At 44.1% G+C, this 22,650-nt stretch overlaps 1 protein-coding gene across 1 annotated transcript in view; it reads right to left on the bottom strand.

Moving 5' to 3' along the window:
* Positions 1-18,961, bottom strand: part of ERICH6 (glutamate rich 6) — a 32,292-nt gene extending 13,331 nt beyond the window's left edge. Inside the window, exons 1-12 of the mRNA XM_048506923.1 lie at positions 18,882-18,961; positions 16,557-16,608; positions 11,711-11,802; positions 10,114-10,168; positions 8,290-8,528; positions 7,715-8,227; positions 5,704-5,776; positions 4,884-4,993; positions 3,639-3,680; positions 2,177-2,235; positions 1,843-1,959; positions 43-141 (exon numbers count right to left, since the gene is read on the bottom strand). Of these exons, the coding sequence (XP_048362880.1) occupies positions 43-141; positions 1,843-1,959; positions 2,177-2,235; positions 3,639-3,680; positions 4,884-4,993; positions 5,704-5,776; positions 7,715-8,227; positions 8,290-8,528; positions 10,114-10,168; positions 11,711-11,802; positions 16,557-16,608; positions 18,882-18,924 (1,494 nt within the window). The 5' untranslated portion in view covers positions 18,925-18,961. The remainder of the gene's footprint in view (positions 1-42; positions 142-1,842; positions 1,960-2,176; positions 2,236-3,638; positions 3,681-4,883; positions 4,994-5,703; positions 5,777-7,714; positions 8,228-8,289; positions 8,529-10,113; positions 10,169-11,710; positions 11,803-16,556; positions 16,609-18,881) is intronic.
* Positions 18,962-22,650: the final 3,689 nt, after the last annotated feature.

Below are 22,650 nucleotides of genomic sequence, written 5' to 3' on the forward strand. Positions count from 1 at the left end.
GGTTTTGCAAAGAGCCCAGAAGAATGCTTTTCGATTACTTACAGAACCGTATTCTGCTATTTTTTCTAGACTTTCAAATGAAGGAAAGTCTCTCAACAAGCTTCCACAGAACTCACAATTTGCAGGATATTCTTCTTCCAACTGTAGAGAAGAACAGGGACAACATTTTGGAAAAAATATGAGTGATAATCATCATGCTACAGGCTTATAAAGAATAGCTTGGGTTCAATGTGTTTGCTTTTCATTGAATGGTGATTTTAATGCACAAATCACACGTCATGACCAAAGTGGAGTTTGTGGTGGACACGACGAGAAACTGATTAATTTGCTGGGTTGTGGATGGATAGACACCTAACCGTTTCTTAAAAGAAGCAAATTCCAGTTTTAAAGAAAAGATTTACAGCTACTGTATGCAATACAGCTAGCAAAATACTGAGACAGAAGAAGGAAACTAAAGCAAGACCAAAGGAGCAGGTGTCTTTTTCCAATCCAATTTTTCTATCAAACTAGCAGAGCTTTCTCCCTGACTCCTTGAATATCCCACTGTGTCCTTATACTTTTGCTACCAGCCTGGGGTTCTACATTTTAATTGGAGTGCATGATAGCATTCAGCACCAATGAACCAAGAACATTCAGCCTTCATCCACTGGTCCTTTTTCTTTGTCGGCATCCCTGCTCAAACCCAGATGGTGAAGCTGGGCTAATGTGATTGACAGCTTGGAGAGTCTCATTTTCCTTTTACTTTCTAAAGAGATTACAGGCAACTGTAAATGATCCAATTTGTTATTTCATTAGGGATCCTAGAGCCATCTGGCTCCCAAAGAGCTTGACAAGCAGCAAAGCAGGCAAGAGAAACTGGTTTTTTCACCTATGTTCTTGGAGTCATACTGTCTCTGATTAGCTTTGCTGCCAACAATTTTGTTTTATGCCAAGCATTCTTCCAGACTCCTTCGACTGTTTCCTCAATCCATTCCAATCTACTCCTTCCTGGGCAGAATAATTTCAGAAAGCAGGTAGAGGATATGTAAAAGATTTCCTAACTTAAAAATCTCCTAGTACACAAGAAAGTACAGCATAAGACTGAAGAATAAAATGAAGCACAAGAGAATGATGTAATCTGCTTTGGGTGCCCAATGGAAAGAAAGGTGGGGTATAAATGATGTAAATAAATAAGTAATGATTTAAATAAAGATCCTCTGAAGATGCCAGCCACAGATGCACGTGAAATGCCAGGAGAAAATGCTACTGGAACACGGCCATATAGCCTGGAAACCCCACAATACCCCAGTGATTCTGGCTGTGAAAGCCTTCAACAATACAAATAAGTAAAGCTACGTGAGATCTCTTCTGCTTTAAATGCTAACTTTCTATGAACAAGGAGTTTTTAGCTGTGGGGATTACAGTCATGTAAACAAGGAGTTTTATTTGGGCAGGGGAATTATTCAATCATGTAATGGCCATCCTGCTTTATGAAGTGGTAAAATTCTGGAAGGACTGTACCATTTGGGAATTCAAAAAACATACAAGTTATCCTTCAGGATCAAACAGCACATTCCTCATACGAGCCTTTCCTCTGTTGCTCTTTTTTCAATAATATGTTTCAGGGAAAAGCACTTGTGGGAGGGAAAAGCACGTGACCAAATGGAGGGTGCCCGGGGACGTGGGGTACCCCATGTCCATAGGCAACTACACCTCTACTGAAAACACAGGACAAACCACTGACATAAACAATAGAGGATGGTTTAAAGATTGCAATGATCTCTGGTATATAATGCAGCATTTTATTCTCACCCCTCCCTGGTTATTATAGAATTATAATGACTGAGCAGAAAAAGCCCTCACCGTTATTTCCATGTCTCCTCGTGATTCTTCCCGTCTATACGCTAGGATAGTCGGAAGCCCAACACTGGACAGTGTTCGCAGCGATTCCTGAAACAGCTTTACAAATTCTTCTTTAAACTTAAAAAAGCAAAAAAAAAAAAAAAACCACAAACCACAATATGCAATAAGAGACCTTCCATTTTCAATCCTCAAACCATTTTGACCACAACAACCCAAGGGGATTACTGCTGGATAAATAGTTTCAGCCTGGATTGGGTACAAGGGATATTCATGCAGATATAAAAGTGGGCCAGCTTAAATGGGAATACATTTTAAATTAGAGACTGATTCATACCTCTGAGTCGCATAAAATGTCCAAACTGCTGAGATCTTGGGACAAGACAGCGTAAATATCTAAACATCACCAATAAGAAGTGGTTAGGAATCTGCATATTCTTGCTCATTAGAACTGACTCTTCTTCGTATATGTCTACATGACTCTCTTACTTAGGTTTGGGGTGTGTGGTATACTGAAATAGCATAAGCAAATTCCCTCTCTCTGTAGATAAAGCAAGGATGGAAACTACACCTTGCACACATTTGCACAATGAACTGGGTAGCTCAGGGTGCTGCAGAAGCAAAGATACCTGCCCCGTTCAGAGACATTCCTCATGTTCTCTTGTGTGCTGTAGTCGTAGTGGCAAACTGAGAAAGCACCATTTAACTATGTGATGGTATCCTTAGAAGACTTCTTCTATTCAACACTTCTGTGAACGTCCAGTGGCTGGGACAAGACTCAGCAAGGATCACCAAGAGGTTCCATCATCATATGGAAATTGGGCGTGGCTGGCCTCACACTCGACCTTTTCATGGAGGTTGGGAGTATGGCCAGCCATTTTAACAAGCTACGCTCCTGGGAGGAGGTCTATGGCTGAACAACCAGCACATAATAGATTGAAGAATCTTTGTGAGCATACCCTGTTTCCCTGAATATAAGACATCCCCTGAAAATAAGACATAGCGCATCTTTGGGAGCAAAAATTAATATAAGACACTGTCTTATTTTCGGGGAAACACGGTAGTTCTTTTGGAAGATTTCATGGTCTTGCTGGAAAGACTGATGATGAAATATTGACTATTCATATGAATTAAGAAGACTCAGTCGGGGTGCAGGAGTTCCTGTGTGAGGAAGTGTCTCTTCTGGACATGAACTGAGAGAATAACCAGGAACCCCATATATAAAGCCTTAATTCAACACACACATGATGGAAACATATGACTAGATTCATGATGGACACTAGTTGTATGACCGTTATATATATAAAAAAGGACTTGTTCTATGTTACAAGTGATTGGGTTCATGTATATATACAGATTTTTTTGTCGGCACAAAAACAAATACATACGGTATCATTGAGCTGAATAGATATCGTATGCAAGAAATGGAACAGCGACTATCTTGCATGTTTTAGACCAGGTATGTCCAACTCTGGCATTTCAAATGTTCATGAACAACAATTCCCATCAGATGGGAATTGTAGTCCATGAACAACTGAAGTGCCAGAGTTGGACACCCCTGGTCTGTACTCCTGACTGATTGATCACTTTGTATTGTGATATAGTTTTGTTTCCTTTTGGGTCCATTTGGTCTGTTGCCTGACTTTACCATTCCCATGACATTTGGATATTCAGAAATTACACCTCCTAAGTTCACACCCAACTGGCTCTGCTACAGGTATCCTGTGGATCTGACAAGATATAAAGATGGTGTTTCTGTACAGGAAAGAAGAAAAGAGTGACTAAGGGGATCCACTTACCATTCTCAAGAAAGAGGCGTTTATCCTTCAGCTTTCTCTTGGCTGGAAAGAAAGCAGTACAAACATGACACAAGGTCCAACAACAAATACCTGTTTTTGCCTCTTCAATGAGAAGGAGCATCAACGGAGGCTAGTTGAAAACAATCATCAACAGAGGGACTCTAAACTGGCTGTTCAGCATGATCCCACAGTCAACGCAAACGCATTTGTAAGTGAAATGCCACCCACCCAGCATCAACTTGAACGTCGCTGGCACCCTGTAGCTGGAACACTTTCATGATGAAACACTGTCCAACCTGGGAGATTTGCCTGTGCGCATGAAGGCACTGAAATATCTGCAAATGTGAACAAACTCCTCTAGAACAAGCCAAAGGAATCCTGAATGAAGCAAGAGGATGGGGGGAGGTGGAAAAAATTTACCACTTCATAAAGGCCCCCGTGAGCGGCCACCCGTCAGAGATCTTGGGGGATGGGATTAGTTGGCAACCATCAGCCAGCTCCAAGATACTTGGGCCCCAGGTGCCTGGTGTCCAGTTATGGGGGGGGGGGGGCAGCAACCAAGCTAACAGTTGGGGGCCTTTACAGCAGCATCTGGGGAACAGGAGCAACAGGCCCCATCCCAAGCAGCCACTGGGGGGCAGGCTCTGGACCCTTACTGCTCCCTAGAGACATCCTTTGTCTGGGTGGTGTTCTAGGCAGTAAGTAATCAAAGGGATCGAAAGACCAGGCTACTACAATGCAGATGCCCTCAGTAATTGATTATGCTATCTTCATGGTGACTCGCATGCTAAATGGATCCCACCCAACACATGCAAATCTAGCTTGCTAACTGCACCCTTTACAGGCAAATGGTTCTTTCTCCCACCCTGGACATTTCACAGGTATATATACTCCACTTGCTTTACTACCATCAAATCCTCTGAAGATGCCAGCCACAGATGCAGGCGAAACGTCAGGAAAAAATGCTGCTAGAACATGGCCATACAGCCCGGAAACCACACAGCATCCCAGTGATTCCGGCCGTGAAAGCCTTCGACAATCCACAGTCTCACTCTTCCCTGCACAGTCCCAACATCAACTGTTTTTAAAGGACTGAACGGGTCTCATCTGAATGGTTCATTGAACCTAACCCCTTGCATTCAGTGGCACTTAAAATAAGCATGCCTGGGATTGCTCTGTTCAATGAAGGATACTACTCCTTTTTGCTCTGCATATTGTAGACATCACAATGAATACATTACTCACGCTTTTTCTTGGGCGAGTGATCATGAAGCCAGCTTGAATCTGTCTGCATGGAGACAGAAATGCCAAAGGGTTTCTGGAGCATATCGGCAGCCATAGTATCCAGTGCCTCCCTTATAACAGACAGAACATGTGTAAGGAAACTGAACCATCAGTGTATTACTAAAAGCAAACACCAGACTTGCTGTTGATGTTAAACTTCTGAGAAGCAGCAAACAAACTAGCAAAAGAAGAAACATGCAACCGTGCCATCCTAAGTGGATCTACTCAGAATCCTACTCAGGTGCACTGGGATACAGTAGGACTTGCTCCCAGGAAAGTGTTCTTAGGACTGCATTGACTGTAGGCTTATGGTAAGATAGTAAACAGTGTTTAGGTCCAGGATGAGAATGCTATTACTAACAAAAGCAAGACAAACATATAATAACCCTTCTCTTGGAAATGGCAGCAATTCCTCTCATTTGCTATTTGCACTTGTTGGCAGGGGGAAGAAGGCATCATAAGCAGTGTGGGGAACTACACTCCAAACACAATTGCAAACAAAGCCTAATTTCAATACTGTGTGCAACATTGCTGAGATGACATTGAGGGCATCCTGTCTAACCCCCCCCCCCCACACACACACACACACATACGCACACCTTTGGGTTTTACAGCTGATCTAAGAAAATACACCAGCAATTTCTTTTCTCCTTCATCACAAGTACCTTCCTGAAGAAATACATTTCTCAATCATTATAGCATTGGAGATTTGGATGTTGATCCACAATGGAGACATTAGCACTCTTTCTTCAGTAGTGAGGGGACGATGTCCGACACTCACCTGCTTGACGTGTATAAAGAGGAACTTTCTCTTCTGACTCCTCCCAGGATCGTAGGACGGCTCTTTGTTCCTGCTAGGTACAAAACAAAATAGTTACAGATCCAGGGAACTAATCGCCATTGTGACTGCTGGTTGTAGCAAAAAACCAAAGTATTCTCCTTTAAGAGGAACAGCTTAGGTGCGTGGGGCCGCTCTGACAGACCATATTCTCTCCAAGGCATTCTTTTTTAATGAGTTAAGGGGGTAATATAAAAAAGAGGGAGGAACTACACATTATGCATAGTTTTCTGATTATTTTTTGCCTTCTGCAGACAGTGGGAGTAGTAATGTAAAGGAGAGTCCACCAACGGAAGATGATCCTGAAGTAACTTTTATCTAGATTGATGAAAACATACGAATAGCTACAAATACTGGTGCAGGGAGAAGTGTTTGAGGTAGTGATCTCTGGGCAAAAACAGAAAGCATTAAATATTCTTGTGCGATGGTTTATCCATTTAGATTGTAGCCTTTTAACCTGCGTTCTGATTTTTGTTTCTTTTCTTTATTTTAATGTCAGGAAAAAGTAACCACAGAATGTCTAATTCTGCCTAGACACACTTTGGCAACGAGGGAGGGCGTCCTTGCCTGAACTGAATACATCTTTCTTCACCTTTCTCCCTTTCAATTATCCTCCTTAAGCAGACTCCTGGATACATTCCTAAGGATCCTCTGGGCTAGCATATGTACGAATTTCACTCTGGGCCCCTCTTCACGGGAAACTGAAGAGTTCATTTACCCAACATGGGGAAATGCCTCCTACAGATCTCACAACACCATCTCAATGCCAGTAGTTCTGCCTTAGCAAATAAGTCAACCCAATGACAGGCAGCATGCTCGGGCTCTGATGAGAGCTTAACCTTATACTTGGGAGTGTGGGAAGAGCTACGGCTTTCTGCTTTGAATGCAGACGGTCCCAAATTCGGTGCCTGGTATCTCCAGTTTAAAGGATAACATACTGGGTGATATCAAAGACCTCAGTCTGAGACCATGGAAAGCAGGTAACTGCCCCTGTAGACATTATTGGTCTTTGTAGACCATAGGGTTGATTGATTTGGTGTAAGGTAGTCTTTTGAGTTCATAGAGTCACATCTATGGCCCCTTCTGCACACACAGAATAATGCACTTTCAATCCACTTTCAATGCGCTTTGCAGCAGGATATTCCTGTGCAGAATAGCAAAACCTGTTTGCAAACAACTGTGAAAGTGGATTGAAAGTGCATTATTCTGCGTGTGTGGAAGGGGCCTATGTTACTTTTTCACACTCTGGCCAGAATAATGCAATAAGCCTGAGGTCACCTGGGACGATTCCATTCCACTTTTGTGTTTTAAGTACGTTTATACTAGCATAGGAAAGGACCACCACCCAAGCTCCTCTCAGAATGCTGCAGCTCCACACTGCAAAGGTAACTTAAGAACCCAACCTTTGACCTTATAATCTCCATATGAACTTAATATGCAACCCAGAATCATCTGTGGTGGTGCAGAGGACACTGGCATATTCATCCTTCACACGCACCCTTCCTTCGGGCTCTAAGTCTCACCTCTATCACCCCCATTTATGGGACCCTCTTGGGTAAAGCTGATTTAGGTCTCCTCAAAAACCAGCACACCTTCAATCAGTGGCCAAGTTTCCTCTTTGAGCACACACATTCTCAACCAGACCCACGATGGATGAAAATTGATGTTAAAAGTAAGATACTGCTTTCTAAAAATGTTAATTTTTTAAAAATCGAAGTGAAACATTTGGCAGCAGACCTCCTTTTAATTTATTTCCCAATCCAACTAACCACAGAACTCTGTGACTTTCTAGCCTCCATGTTGACCATTCAACAAACTTCATATTCATGAAGCTGAGCTAAAGAAGTCTTCTCCAGACCACTAAGGCTGTGTCTCCTACTTTCTTCTAAAAGCAATTCCATTGATTTTTTAAAAATTCACATACATGGTGTCATTTGCACATTGTGTATAATACCTAAGCTTGGCAATGGCATCTTGTTGTCTTCTAAGGGTGGCTCTCCTTCCAAGGGTGGCTTTCCTTCAGAGAGTGGTTCTCCTTCTGAGGGTGGCTCTCCTTTGGAGGGTGGCTCTCCTTCTGAGGGTGGTTCTCCTTCTGAGGGTGCCTTTCCTTCTGAGGGTGGCTCTCCTTCTAAGAGTGGTTCTCCTTCGGAGGTGGAGGGTGGCTCTCCTTCCAAGGGTGGCTCTCCTTCGGAGGGTGGTTCTCCTTCGGAGGGTGGTTCTCCTTCCAAGGGTGCCTTTCCTTCTGAGGGTGGCTCTCCTTCCGAGGGTGGTTGTCCTTCGGAGGTGGAGGGTGGCTCTCCTTCCGAGGGTGGTTGTCCTTCGGAGGTGGAGGGTGGCTCTCCTTCCGAGGGTGGTTGTCCTTCAGAGGTGGAGGGTGGCTCTCCTTCCGAGGGTGGTTCTCCTTCGGAGGTGGAGGGTGGCTCTCCTTCCAAGGTGGAGGGTGGCTCTTCTTCCGAGGGTGGTTCTCCTTCGGAGGTGGAGGGTGGCTCTCCTTCAGAGGTGGCGGGTGGCTCTCCTTCTGAGGGTGGCTCTCCTTCTGAGGAGTGGAGGGTGGCTCTCCTTCCAAGGTGGAGGGTGGCTCTCCTTCCGAGGGTGGTTCTCCTTCGGAGGTGGAGGGTGGCTCTCCTTCAGAGGTGGCGGGTGGCTCTCCTTCTGAGGGTGGCTCTCCTTCTGAGGATGGCTCTGTCACTGTTTCCCAGGGAGTAATTGCTGAGTCTGGCTCTGAAATGACATCAGTCTTCCCCACTTGACTCTCCTCATAAGAAGACCTAAACAAACACAGAATGAATACAGAACAATCTAGTAATTCAAAGGGCAATTGGGAGGAACTCCGAGGCTGTGTGGATTTCCAATAAAGGCATGCTCTGTCATACTGTCACACAGATTGAAGGCTTGAATGTGGACCCTAGGCAAACAACTGCCCACCCTGCCTTCAAGACAAAGCTTTCTATCTTAGAATAAGCAGTGCGTCAATAAGCAGAGCATCAAAGTAAAGCAAGCAACTGTCAGCCCTGAGCTCCAAACTACACATTGCATTTACCACGTGATCACCATGGGCACTTGCAGCAGTGTGACAGATGTGATTTTCCCATGGGAACTCAATTCCAGAGTGCTGCAGCAGCCTGATTCAGATTGGGACCACAGCTGGGGGACAGGATGATTTCCTATCCTCAGACGCTTTCCCCAAACCAAAACAGCCTGGGGGGGGGGCACATTATTTTCCTGGGGAGCTATACTCAGGCTGAATTCTTGTTAGTGAAGCCCCCCCTCCCCCGGGGCAGTTTCAGGTTGGGAAAACAGCAAGGGGAGGAAAGAGCCCCTCCTTGTGAATCAGCAGCCACATTCTAAATCAGGCCCTTGCAACAGTTCTGAACTGAGTCCCCACAGAGGACGTGATCGTTGTGGCCTGGCTGCAAGCCCCCAGGATGATCATGCAGTACATGTAACATACATGTATGTAAGGTACTATCAAATCACAGATGACTTCGGGTGACCCTGAATGGTTTTCAAGGCAAGAGATTAACAGAGGTAGTTTGCCATTGCCTCCCTCTGCATGGTGACCCTGGAATTATTTGGTAGTTTCCCATCCAAATACTAACCTGGGCCAAGCCAACTTTGCATCTGAGATCTGATGAGACTGGACTAGCGAGCCATCCAGGTCAAGACAACATGCAGCTTGGCTCTCTGGAATTCACACTGTGATCACAGCATAGTCTATTGCATAGGTGTCAAACTCGCGGCCCTCCAGATGTTATGGACTACAATTCCCATCATCCCTTACCAACGTGATGCTGGCAGGGGATGATGGGAACTGTAGTCCATAACATCTGGAGGGCCGCGAGTTTGACACCTATGGTCTATTGGAAGCAGTGTGTTATGGGACAGACACAGTGCTATAATCTTATCGTAATTCCTCACATGGAAGAACAGTGACAGAGCAAGAGGCAACCAATTTAAAACAAGGCAACGCATCTTATTAACGATTAGGAAAATGTTTGAGAGTAGGAACAGTATTCTCAGAAGAGATACCACAGTGTTGTCTAAAGTAAAGCAAGCATTCCCAAGACAGCCACGGCTCTAGCTGCAGCAAATTCTGCACTCTTCAGAGAGAAATCTCAAGAGCACCGAAGCTGCTATCACCAGATCTCTGTGGAGATTCCCTGGGAATACTTGCTGCATAGAGTTTTCAGATCCCAAGGCACAGTGTGGATGCAACACAACAGGGTAAGAAAATGGTCAAAATTGATGCCTGCAGCAGCCTTAGCAAATGTTGTTGCTAAGTTCCCCAAATTTCAACAAGACTGATTATATACAGAAAGGCTCCCCTCCCCCACATCCAGGAGTCTTCATTACCTCTCTGAAGACATGGAAGTTTTACTTTTCATTTTTTCTGGGTGATCTTCCGAATCTGTTAATACAAGCAGCACTAACAGTCAATCGTAACCGGGCTGACAAGATTAGGCAGACATAAAGCACTCATGCTGAACTTTTCATATTACAAATAATACAAAACTCCATTAGACGCGATAAAGGGCTGTTTTTCTTATGCTAAAAATGATATAATGAAAAGAGACATATCAACTTGTAAATGAGAATGAAGGTCAACTATTTCCTAGCTTTTGCAAAAAACAAAACACCCCCACCCCCACCCACCACCCCGCAACTCTTTCTGCCTAATCACCCTTTCTGTCCAGGCATGTACTTATAACCAGGGCAGAATTTACTAGGAACAGAATTTTGTTGGTATAGTATTTTTTTGCTTAACGTGCATTGTTCTGCTATATAAAGTGGAAATATAACCCATTCAGCAGACTTTTTGACAGTCAGCGTGGTGTAGTGGTTAAGAGCGATAGACTCTAATCTAGAGAACCAGGTTTGATTCCCCATTTTTCCATGTGGACTCTTATCTGGTGAACTGGTTTGTTTTCTTGAACCTCCACACAAAGTCTGCTGGGTGACCTTGGGTTAGTCATAGCTCTTCAGAACTCTCTCAGCCCCAAGATTTCTATTGTGGGGAGAGGAAGGGAAGGAGTTCGTAAGCCAATTTGAGACTCTTTACAGGAGAGAAAGAAAGGATAAATCCAAACTCTTCTTCTTCTGTGAAGTCAAGACACATGGAAGACACATACTTAGGCTCCTTCCGCACATGCAGAATAATGCACTTTCAAACTGCTTTCAGTGCTCTTTGAAGCTGTACGGAATGGCAAAATCCACTTGCAAACAGTTGTGAAAGTGGTTTGAAAACGCATTATTTTGTGTGTGCGGAAGGGGCCTTAGAGACAAAACTGGCTGCAGCAAGACATGCCTTTTACCAACAATATGGAGTGAAAAAGGAGTTCAAACTCTACTGGATAAGGGTCGAACCCAACTCTGTCTTCATTGAGAAAATGCAGATAGCTTGCCAATTTTTTTAAAAGCTTTTTGCTGTTCTATGAGCTAATTTGAATTTGTAGGGGCTGAACTGGTATTGCTACAGGACCCCTATGTCCTGTGCGCTTTCTCCTGCACCCTCATCATACCTTCTCAACCTGTACAATTATTACAAAGCAAACATACATTTCAGGGTATGCTCTCTCTTCTTAAGAAGAAACAGGTTGTACAAAAGCTATCACCATACAGGGATTGTGGATGCAAAACAGCATTCTTCATGCTCTGAAATGGTAGTGAAGACAAGGATGAATGGAAAGCTGATTACTCAAGGAATTCATGGAAAGCAGGCAAAATGTTCCTGGCAGTAAGGAGGGTGGATGAATAATACAGTTCATATGAAACACAGCTGGGTAAGCAGAGCAACAGGAATTCAAGCATAGCAAAACGGGTTTAACGAGCCAGGAAAATGTGGTGGTGGTGACCTTGTTACAGTCAGTGAGTTTCAAAATACTTGTTTTCCTTTCCCTAAAAAAGCATACATCCTTCCCTCTCATTCGAAAATACTAATATTATGTTTTACCTGGTTCTGTATCTGGTCTTTGAATGGTCTCCTCCAATTCCATCTCTGTGCTGCTGCCAGAATCCAAAACTGTCCTACCATCTTCAGGCGCCCTATATTGAAAAGAGATTCACATATAGAGAAAGGATGTTAGCAACAATTGGAACAGGTCAATTTTGTCTGAGAAGTATTCTGCGTACACAGAAAATGATATGCCGATGTCAAGCCCTGGATCTGCAGACCAATGAATGACTCTGGATTTCAAATCAGAAGCCTTTATTGACAGACATCAGTATGGCTCAAGAAGCCAGTTCTGAACTCAGGTATATGCTTTTATCATGGTGTCTCCCCTGCCAGGTAAGTATGCAGCTTCTGTTGTGCAGCTTCTGTTAAACAATGCAGATGTTGTGCTCTTGGAAAAAGTAGCCAAATTTCTTTAACAAGTGACAGAACTTTCTAAGTAATGTATACTGCTATATTCAGTCTTTCTGTCTGCATTTTGAATGTACTCTTGATTTGTACTTTATAAATGTCTGCTAACACTCTAGAGCCTATTTTAAATGCCTAATAAAGGTTGTTGTGTTGTTGTACTCTTTTATCCCTAGGTGCTCCCCCCTCCCTCCTTCTCACCCCATATCAAAGGCAGAGGAAAACAAGACAGAAATGTTGCAGTTGTTTCGTTCAAGGCTGGCAAACAGAGATAAGGTCAGGCACGGCACCACTAGATCACTACATGTTGCAATTCAAGAGATCACTTCATGTTGCAATTCAAGAGAAGGTGGAAAAACAAAAGAAAAGTGGAGGTCCATTAACATAACAGAATACAGGCCCCTCTTGGATGTCCAGAAATCCCTTCCTGACAACTGATGACTGCCTCTGGTAGATTTCTGGTGGATGACACTAAATACAAAGGCCATATCTTCTTGAAGGATAGCATGACTACAAAGAGTCATGGCCACATTCCTTCATGCTGAAAGGGTTTTTTCTCCAAAGGATTCTAGGTACTAGTCAATATCTGGCTCAATATTAACCCAATACATCCGGCTCATCTGTAAATCACTGAGAAGCTTGGGCTGTGGGAAGGATAGAAATGAAATAAACAACAACAATAATTTTATGTAATTACATCCCTTAGCAGTGGGGGCCCAAATATCAAGCTGTTGTTCATGACCCGAAGCAGGCTATTCGAACAGGCCTGCAAAGCAAACACATCCAAGAACAGTCTTGGGACATGTCTGTTTCAGAAGGGAAGATCCACTGCATACGCAACTTCTCTAAGAAAGACAAAACTGCATATAAATCGAAAAGGAGCTCACCCTTACCATGCCTCTGAGGATACTATATCAGCTCTTTGTAACTACTGAATCGACCCACAGTTTAAAATATGGCCAGAAAGAAGTATTGGCAGGTAGAGATTATGGTTTGAAATTTGGGAAAATGAAGGGATATAACAGGAAACCTCAAACTGTTGACAGCATCATGAATTGATCATTTTTATAATTCACTGAGGACAGAGCAGCAATGAGTTGACTCAACGTTATGAAACTTTAAATAATCAAGATTTAACTTCCTTATAAGCTAGTTAGAGCTGCTTTTAAAATTGGGCATGGCAAGGTAAAACCACTATTAGAATGAACAACACATTATTATCCTCCATTTACTTCAAATATTATTTTCTCAGAGTTCAGCAATTACTTGTGAGGACAAGAAACATTACAGTATCACCATGGTGAATGCAAGGGTGAATTTAAAAAAACAATTAAGTTTGTACAGTAGTAAACTGTGTGACAATTTTGCCCTATATGAACTTTGTTTCCTGTTTACAACCATTGTTTGTATTTAATATGTATTTAATTATGTGATTCTTTTAAGCTGCTTTACATGTGAAGCTTTACTCAGTTCTCACTGGGACAGTGGACACATTATAAAAAATTTAGACATATATTAATACTCATTTAGATACACAATAAAACAGAATTGTGATAATTAAATATGGATTTAGAACATTAGCCATTAGTCCACTTTAAAAGACAGATCTTTCTACAACCCTTAAAAATGCAGCAGGTTTGTAGAAAAATCTGAAATCTAAAAACAAACACTGGGGGGGTTAAAACCTCCAAATGATAAAAGGAGCATCTGTAGCTTTAAGAAACCAATTTTTTAGTGGCTGCTGCTAGACTACCAGAATAGCTTTGCCAGCATTCTAGGCTTGGGTTCTGCAGTAAAAGCCAAGGGAAAAGGCACAAAGTCCTTTCTAGGGCTGCTTTGACCTTTGAGGAAAAGACATAATCAGGCTAGACCTGGCTGCAATCATGGATGACTTGAAATCCCTTTACTTGCATGGCTTATCTAAGTTTGGCTGTTTGCTAATGATCAACATCAGCCACCATATAAAAGCCAGTGAAGTGTTGTGGTTAAGGCTTCATACTAGGGCAGTGATGGCGAACCTTTTCGAGACCGAGTGCCCAAATTGCAACCCCAAACCCACTTATTTATCACAAAGTGCCAACACGGCAATTCAACCGGAATACTGAGGTTTTTGTTTAGAAAAAGCGGTTGGCTCCGGAGCCTGCACGCGATTACTTTCGGGGGGAGTAAGCTCACGAAGTGAAGTAGTCGGTGGCTTTGCTTTGAAGCAACAGTGCGTAACTCTTGAACAAGGTGAATCCTACCCAACCCTAGGTGGGAGCTTACTTACTCAGGAAGCAAGCCCCATTGCCAGCCTTAACCGAGTTTCTTTACTCCCAGGTAAAGGATCGCGAGCTCTTTAGTTCTTTGGAAATTGAAAAATCAGTTAGGGGTTCTTTAACAGCGCTTAACAGGGTTACCTACACTGCTTCCACAAAACTAGGTCTTAGGTTTAATGCTAATAATTGAGCCCAGCGGCCCAGGCCAGCCTAGATGTGTGTTTGTGGGGCGATTCTCCCCCCCCCCACATGATGAACTCTGTGTGCACGTGCCCACAAAGAGGGCTCTGAGTGCCACCTCTGGCACCCGTGCCATAGGTTCGCCACCACTGTACTAGGGTTTGAGGAAACCCAGGCTTAAACCACCAGGGTGCCCTGGAAATTCACTGGGTGACCTTGGACTAGTCACATACTTTCATCCTAAGCGTCTAAGTTTTTCACTATGGAGAAAGGGGCTGTTGGGGGTGGTGGTAAAATGAATTAAATAAATAATAAATATAGCTGAAGAAGGGAGAATGGTAAAAGATAGGCTGCTGAATGGCTGGGAAGGAGTGAATGAGGCAGAAAAAGGGAGGAGATATGGGGGCAACCATGAGGAAGAAACAAGGAAATTGTGCAGGGAGGGGGATACAGGAGAAAGTGAAGTGTTCCCTCCAAATCCTTGCAGGTTCCCTCCCATACTTGTGAGCCTGGCCCAACGGCTGGCCTCACACAACTGTGCTATAGCTTTTTCAGGTACAGACTGCTGCTGCAGGTGGGGAGTTGAAGCTGATGAAAACAAATCGTAGATAAGTACATTGGTGAGTGGAAAGAGAGAAGGAAACAGGGAAAGATGAAGACAAGAGAGCAGATAAATTAGGTTGGCTGGTGAGTGAGAAGGAAGCAGGAAAAGGGAAGAATCTTTTGAGGCTGTCAAAAAAGGGGAAAAAAACAAATAGTGTCGGAGGGCAAATGAAATGCCTCCTGCAAGGCCTTGTGGGTCACTTGCTTTTAACATATATAATTTATTAAGGCCAAGCAAAACAATACAAAATATGCAAGTTTTTGAGTCCTTCAGAACTTTTCATTGGAATGTATATTAAAAAGCAAAAAGGGGGTACTTGATACCAACTCCACATTAATCTATTCTATAGGGTGTTCTTCCCAGAAGGGAGATAAGTGGCTTTCAGATCAGGGCTTGAAACATTTATTTTTCCTTTTACCTTCCTTTTTCTAACATACCACCTAGTAAAGAATTCTGGAGAATCTGACAGTTTCTACTCGATTCTGTGTTATTTTGGTTGATCCTAATAAAAGGCTTTTGGTATGGATATTTCTTTGGACCAAGATGGCTTCCTGCAATCTCTGGAAATAACAGAAGAGCAGAAGACTGTTCACAAAGCTGCATAAAATACAACCTATATAAAAACTGGCTTGCTGAATCAGACTAGAAGAGTAGTTATTACTCTGCATAATTCTGGCTACCAAAGCAGCTAACTCGCCCTAGGAAACTCACCAAGAAGGCATGAGGAAGAGAACCACACCTGTAGTTTAACCTGGGCATTTTGAGATCATAGGTTTGTGCCACTTAACATGGAGGCTCCATCTTTGGTTGTTACAAAGGCCTACTCTCCTTTTTTTCAAGCCTTCTGAGAAAAGTGGCCATCTGGGGCAGATGATTCCATGAGTTAATGTATTCATTAGTTGGACAATTTTAATTCAGAACACTTTATCCTTTGAATATAGTTTTGTATCTGTAGTTACAGTATATTTCTTTTAATGTATTGTCGAAGACTTTCACAGCCAGAATCACTGGGGTGTTGTGTGGTTTCCGGGCTGTTTGGCTGTGTTCTAGTAGCATTTTCTCCTGACATTTCACCTGCCTCTGTGGCTGGCATCTTCAGAGAATCCTTTTAATGTCTGTTTTATATACTGATTTCTTTTAATGTTTGTTTTATATACTGATTTCTTTTAATGTTTGTTTTATATACTGATTGTGATGGCCTATGGCTAATGCAATAACTACTACTACTACTACTACGAATTCATTAGTTCTGAACCTCCAACTGCCAATGTTTGTTACTGGATGATTCTTAAATGAACAGTCTGTCTCTGGTGATACACTGTGGCATTCCTGCAATAGTTGGACAAACTTTGAAGCTAGAGCGGTGAATAAAATAAATGGTTTACCACTGACTTACCCACTAGAACTATCAGCTGCTGGGGCTGAATATTCTCCAAAATCTTCGCTCTCTGTCAAACACAAAAAGATGTAGGCAAGGTGGCTTAAAATAATTTACTAAATGTGTCCATATACAGGTAGTACAGCGTAGTTGTTATAGGGTCACACTAGAACCAGGGGGCATACATGGAAAATGCTGGGGGCAAGAATTAGGACTAATAAAAGGAAACATTTTTTCACGCAACGTGTGATTGGTGTTTGGAATATGCTGCGACACGAGGTGGTGATGGCCACTAACCTGGATAGCTTTAAAAAGGGCTTGGACAGATTTATGAAGAAGTCGATCTATGGCTGCCAATCTTGATCCTCCTTGATCTGAGGTTGCAAATGCCTTAGCAGACCAGGTGCTCAGGAGCAACAGCCGCAGAAGGCCATTGCTTTCACATCCTGCATGTGATCTCCCAAAGGCACCTGGTGGGCCACTGCGAGTAGCAGAATGCTGGACTAGATGGACTCTGATCTGATCCAGCTGGCTTGTTCTTCTGTTCTTAGGATTCAGGAGATCCAGATTCAGATCCTTACTCTGCCATAGAAGCTGGGCCAATTGCTGTGATGGTAACATGGAGGAGAGGAGCCCAGATTTGCTAAGCCTGCGTCTTGTCATGTGCCCAGGAGAAAGGTGGGGACGAAGTGACGTAGAATAAAAATATGTGTATATAGTTTCTCTCATGAAAGGTATGGCTCTTGTATATTCCACACAAATGCTTGGTAGAATATTGGCTCTATGAATGCTGTCAGTCCTGACAGCAGCCACAGTTCTATGCCTGCTTGCAACTTGCTCTGAATTCAGCAGTTTACCCACTGACTTTAATCCTCCTAAGCATAGTTATGCCCACTGAGTCCGTTGACTTAAGAGTCTTAGTCGATTTAAGACTGCATTGGGAATCGCTGCTGACTTTACTTCGTCCTTTCAAAAGCAAGGAAAACAATAACAGCAGCAGCATTTCGTTAATACAAAATGCAGAAAAGTTGATGTACTTGATCCGTCTTCTGAAAACTTGTACAACGTTCCTGCTTGTGCATGTTATTTTCTGGGAACACTATGTATGTTGGAAGAAGGGAGGGGGTGGCCAGGGATGCCATATTGTTCAAATCTATCAAAATTTCAGTAAATGCTGCCAGTGTAGATTAAAACAACTATGTGGAGCATCACTCTCCTACTCCTGAGCTTGCTGCTTCAGAAAATGAGAACCAAGTCTGTTTTGACAGAAAATGGAGGAAAGCCCTCAAATCATGTCTGACTCACTGTTACCTAGGCTCAGGTCCCTAACCTGTATACCACAGGTGTCAAACTAGCGGCCCTCCATATGTTATGGACTACAGTTCCCATCATCCCCTGCCAACATCATGCTGGCGGGGGATAATGGGAACTGTAGTCCATAACCGCCCAGAGCCCTTCGGGGCAGGCGGTTTATCAAATTCAATTAGTAACAACAACATCTGGAGGGCCGCGAGTTTGACACCTATGCTGTATACTCTGCAATGTGTGCATCGTCCATTCCGCATGCCTCACCCCACCTCGTGAGGAGTGCCTTTTCACCAAAGATCCATTGATGATATTATGTCTTCATGAATTGTAGACTTCGCAGGAGGAGCTTAAATTGTGAGCCTCTCAGAGACAGGGCGCGTTCACACATTCCGTATAAAGCCCTTTCAATTCACTTTGCGGCTGGATTTTCCTATGTGAAATGGCAACACCCACTTGCACATGATACATTGGACTGAAAGTGCATTATGCAGCGTATGCGAAAGCACCCAGAAATGCCTGTAAGCCGCACTCAACACTCCCCACCCCGCAGAGCGGGAGCAAGAGAGCTTGGCATGTGGCGGCGACTTGATCTCTGCTTAATCTTAACAACCCCCCTACCCCCCCACCCCGGTTTGGTCCAGATGAGGCAGTGAATTAGTCAACCATTCATAATATCAGGGCGGCCCCGGAGGGCATCACGATGTGGAGGCTCAGCCTTGAGAGACTCCAAAGAGGCCAGCTGCCGGTTTGTTCCGTGTAGGCAAGCAAAGCAGCGGTATTCCTTGTAAGTTTTTGCCACGTTTTGCACAGCGGTGGCCCACATTTGCTAAACCTGCGTCTCGCCATGTGCCCAGAGAGCCGGCTCAATTCAACCCGTCTCCTTTGCGCCACCTGACGCCACCTGATTCTCCCTAAAGGCAGGGATCGCAGCCTCCCTCTTGGGACATCCCCAATTCATTTTTTTTCTCATCTCAGTCCCCACCCCCGGTGCTTTTTCTTCCGCCTTTGCTCGTGGCACCGACGCTCGAGCAGCACCTGCATCCTGGGCTCCATCCTTCTCCTTCCCCGGATCGTCCATAACGCGGCGCGCCTAATCGCTCCTTGCAAGCGCATGATGGCAGGGGCGACGGGCCCTTTAAGACTCCCGGGGGGTGCTCTCCGTCCTTTGTGACGTCAAATGTTTTGCGTTCTGGTCTCCGGGGAGACGGCATTGTCGAATCCGAGTCGTGCTACAAGGAGGAGGAGGTAGCCTTTGCAGCGCCTCCGCCCCTTAGCCTACAGTGGAAGGATGCTGAAAAAAAAAAAATCTTGCTTTCTCCTGACCTACTTGGAATCAAACTCGCTCCTCTTTCCTCTCTTGTTCATTTCTGTCTATGTGCCTCTGTGCCTCTGCCAGGCTGGGTCATATTGAACAGGGAGTAACTTGATAGTTGCTGCAAAATAAACGGCAGTGACTGGAATGCCCAAATATATCAGTCCCGCTGTCTCTTTTCGGTACTTGCGGACACTACAATTAGTGGTAAATTTTTCATATGCCAGCGAGCATTCTTTCCTTCCTTGTGCCAGTGGGGGTCTCAAGGGGCGCAGAGATGAGTGTTTGTTCTTTCCCACTGGAACAGAAACAGCTGTGGCTGTGGACCCAGAAGGGCAAGAGTCTAAAGGGTTTGTTGGGTCCCATTTCAGAAGAAATGTGAGTTAGAAAAACAACGTTGAGAACAAGTTTGCACATATGGGCAAGGTGCTACTCAGCTATAATTCTGCCGCAGAACATCCAGTGGGATATAAAGCACAGTACAAGGTGCATCAGAGCCACCCCAATCCTAGAAACTGTGGTTGGGCTAATTACTAGAAGAAATTATTTAGCTGCATTACTTTACTCCAGACTTGGTAGGGCCGTGCTGTCCATACCACACTGGCATAGTGTGTGTGTGTGTGGGGGGGGGGGCTTCTCAGGTCTCCTTGCCCACGTGCTAGTCTAGAAAGGTGATGTTGGGATTGCAGAGAGGCCTTCTCTGGCACTGCCATGTTACCGAAGGTATGGTTTTCCGGTTCTCAAGTTCTCACAGCCTGCATGTCATGTCAGCACATTCTCTCAGTTTCACAGCCTCATAGAAGAAAGTGTTCCCAAACAGATACAGTATCCTTGCCGAATACAATACCCAGTTCAGCCACAAGACAATTGCTGATGTCACTCCCTTCCTGACTGTCTTAACCCAAAAATTATCCTTCTTCAATGTATTGTCGAAGGCTTTCACTGCCGGAATCACTGGGGTGCTGTGTGGTTTCCGGGCTGTATGGCCGTGTTCTAGCAGCATTCTCTCCTGACGTTTCGCCTGCATCTGTGGCTGGCATCTTCCTCTAAAGATGCCAGCCACGGTCTAACGTCAGAGGAAAATACTATGACTTCCCTTCTTCAATCCACAACACTATGGCCACAGACTCTAACGTCAGAAATCTTTCGCAAATAACCATAGTACAACACCAATTATCCTTCTTGTAACTAACATCTTCTGACCACCTCACAGAACTTCATTGTTTCTCAACAACATCCACCCAGAACCCTCCCAAAGGCCGACCCACCCGCCCCTAGAGGTAGTCCTGCCACTCCCAAAGGTGAAGTTTTACCATGAAAGCCTCCCCCCGCCCCGCAATCCTTTGTTCAGCTCCATTGACATCTCTCCGTCTTTGCTGTTGTTCCCACTCGTGCAACAACCCCTGGAACCAAATGCTGGCCGTTTGGCTCTGACCCCTGGATCTTCACTTTACTAGCAGGTTGTATCACTCATCTGCTCCATATCGTATTTCTATTCCAAAATCTATTTTTTCCAACCTATCTGTATCTTAGGAGGTCTGTGTGTGTGTTTGCTGAATTGAATCAGATGCTTGTGCAACCCCTTCTCCCTACGATAAAGACTGTCAAATTTGTATCACACGCTTCTCTGTGGATTTTCTTCTGAGAGTTTCTCCGAGTATACACAGGTATTAAAGATCTCCTACCCAAGCCTCTTGCAACATTTTTAAAGCAGTTTGCTTTAAGCTAATTTCCCCACTATATTGACAGACTGTGTCTCCACCTTGGGTAACAGTGCAGGCATTCAAATGTATGGTTCAGGCAGCGAGTGGAATAGGACCATGTATACTGGACCCTGCATCTACGGATTGAGTTGGAGGCTCACACCTTCTGGAACGTTGCAAAACACACTGGGCCTAATCACACATATCCCAGCCCCCTAGTTGGGTCTCATATCTAGGTGTTATCCCAAGCAAATGGATCTGACTCTTCCAGCCTAATTTTGCCACGTGCAGGACATGATATGCTTGGAACACCTCACGGATCTCAATGCTGCTCATCAGCTGACGCAATAATATATATTTTAAAGCTGACAATTTTTGCACAAGCATGAAAGGATGTAACATTGTTGATGTGCTCAAAATCACAAAATTGTGATGTGAATGGTAACTTCGGGACTTCTGTTCACATGCCAGCATTTGGAGGATGTTCGTGTGAAAGATAGAGTGGTGTAATGGTTAGAGTGTCGAACTGGGACTGGGGACACCTAGGTTTGAATCCCCACTCTGCCCTGGAAGCTGGCTGGATGGCGTTGGGCCTGTTACACACTCTCAGTCTAACCTACCTCATAAGGTTGTTGTGAGGCTAAAATGGGAGTGGAGAATGGAGAATGTAAGCCATTTTGGATCCCCACAGGAGAGAAAGGTGGGTTATAAATGCAGTAAATAAATAAATATTGGACAATCCTGAAGTGATGGAAAAATGGCACCATGTGTCATTGTGATCCTTGCACATAAAGTGCTTGAAAAATCAAATGTGCCCTTGAATTGTTCATTTGTTTGCAAATTCAAGCATCGTCCCATCTCTGCAGCACAACGACATTGATGAGCACAGAGGCAGGCAGCCAGTGCTGTTGGCCCATTGCTCACTGTTGACACCCTCTTACAGAGGTTTGAGGACACTTGTAATTTTCTTGTCCTTTCAATTGAGTTCAGTTCAGGTGACCATGGCAACTACAGTTCCCATCAATCTTGGCAGGAGGTCATGCTGGGGAAGAATAATTTACAGGAAAGATGGTCTCTGGTCCTTTGCTTGAAGTACTTCAGCAGGTGATGCTCACCTTTTTATGTTTCTGACTTGATAGGAGGAAATGTCTGGGGTGGAACTGGTGTTGTCAGACTGACTTATGGTGGGTGGGGGCTCGTTTTTAAGACAACAGTGTCTCTACTCATCCTGCCATGCCATTCCAAAATGAGGAGCCCATTCTCTGCATTGGCCAGTGCACTCACAAGGACAGTAAAATCTTGTCTGGACTTGCTGTTGCCCAATGCCCATATCTGACTTATAAAATACCTGCCTCCCACCCATCCTAAAGGGATTCAGAGGAAACAATGCCTCTGCCTTGGAAAGCATTCCCATCTCTAGCCCTCTGACCAGCCATCCCACTAAGACAAAAGACTTTCTAATGCATTTGCCCAAACTTCTTCCTCTGACTAATTTCTCTCTAAAGATCGCCTTATTTACATTGCCATTGTTTTAGCTTTCTGCCCATTTCCAGGCACTCCTAGTTTAGCCCATCAGGTTAAGAACTCAAACCATTAGGTTAATGACTCAGTATTTAAGTTTTATGTCTCTCTGTTGTCTCTCCCCAGAAAGGCAAGACTCTAATTTGTTCTGGAAGATTAAGCTTAAGGGCCCAACCTTCCCAATAAAATAGCCCCCCACCCAGTACTCAGTGCCCAGTTCTTCTGAGCTTGCCTTTGGGTTCAGTTGCTGCTATGTGCCATCTGCTTT

The sequence above is a fragment of the Sphaerodactylus townsendi genome, linkage group LG08 (genome assembly GCF_021028975.2).
Source record: "Sphaerodactylus townsendi isolate TG3544 linkage group LG08, MPM_Stown_v2.3, whole genome shotgun sequence".
In the NCBI taxonomy this organism is placed as follows: Eukaryota; Metazoa; Chordata; class Lepidosauria; order Squamata; family Sphaerodactylidae; genus Sphaerodactylus; species Sphaerodactylus townsendi.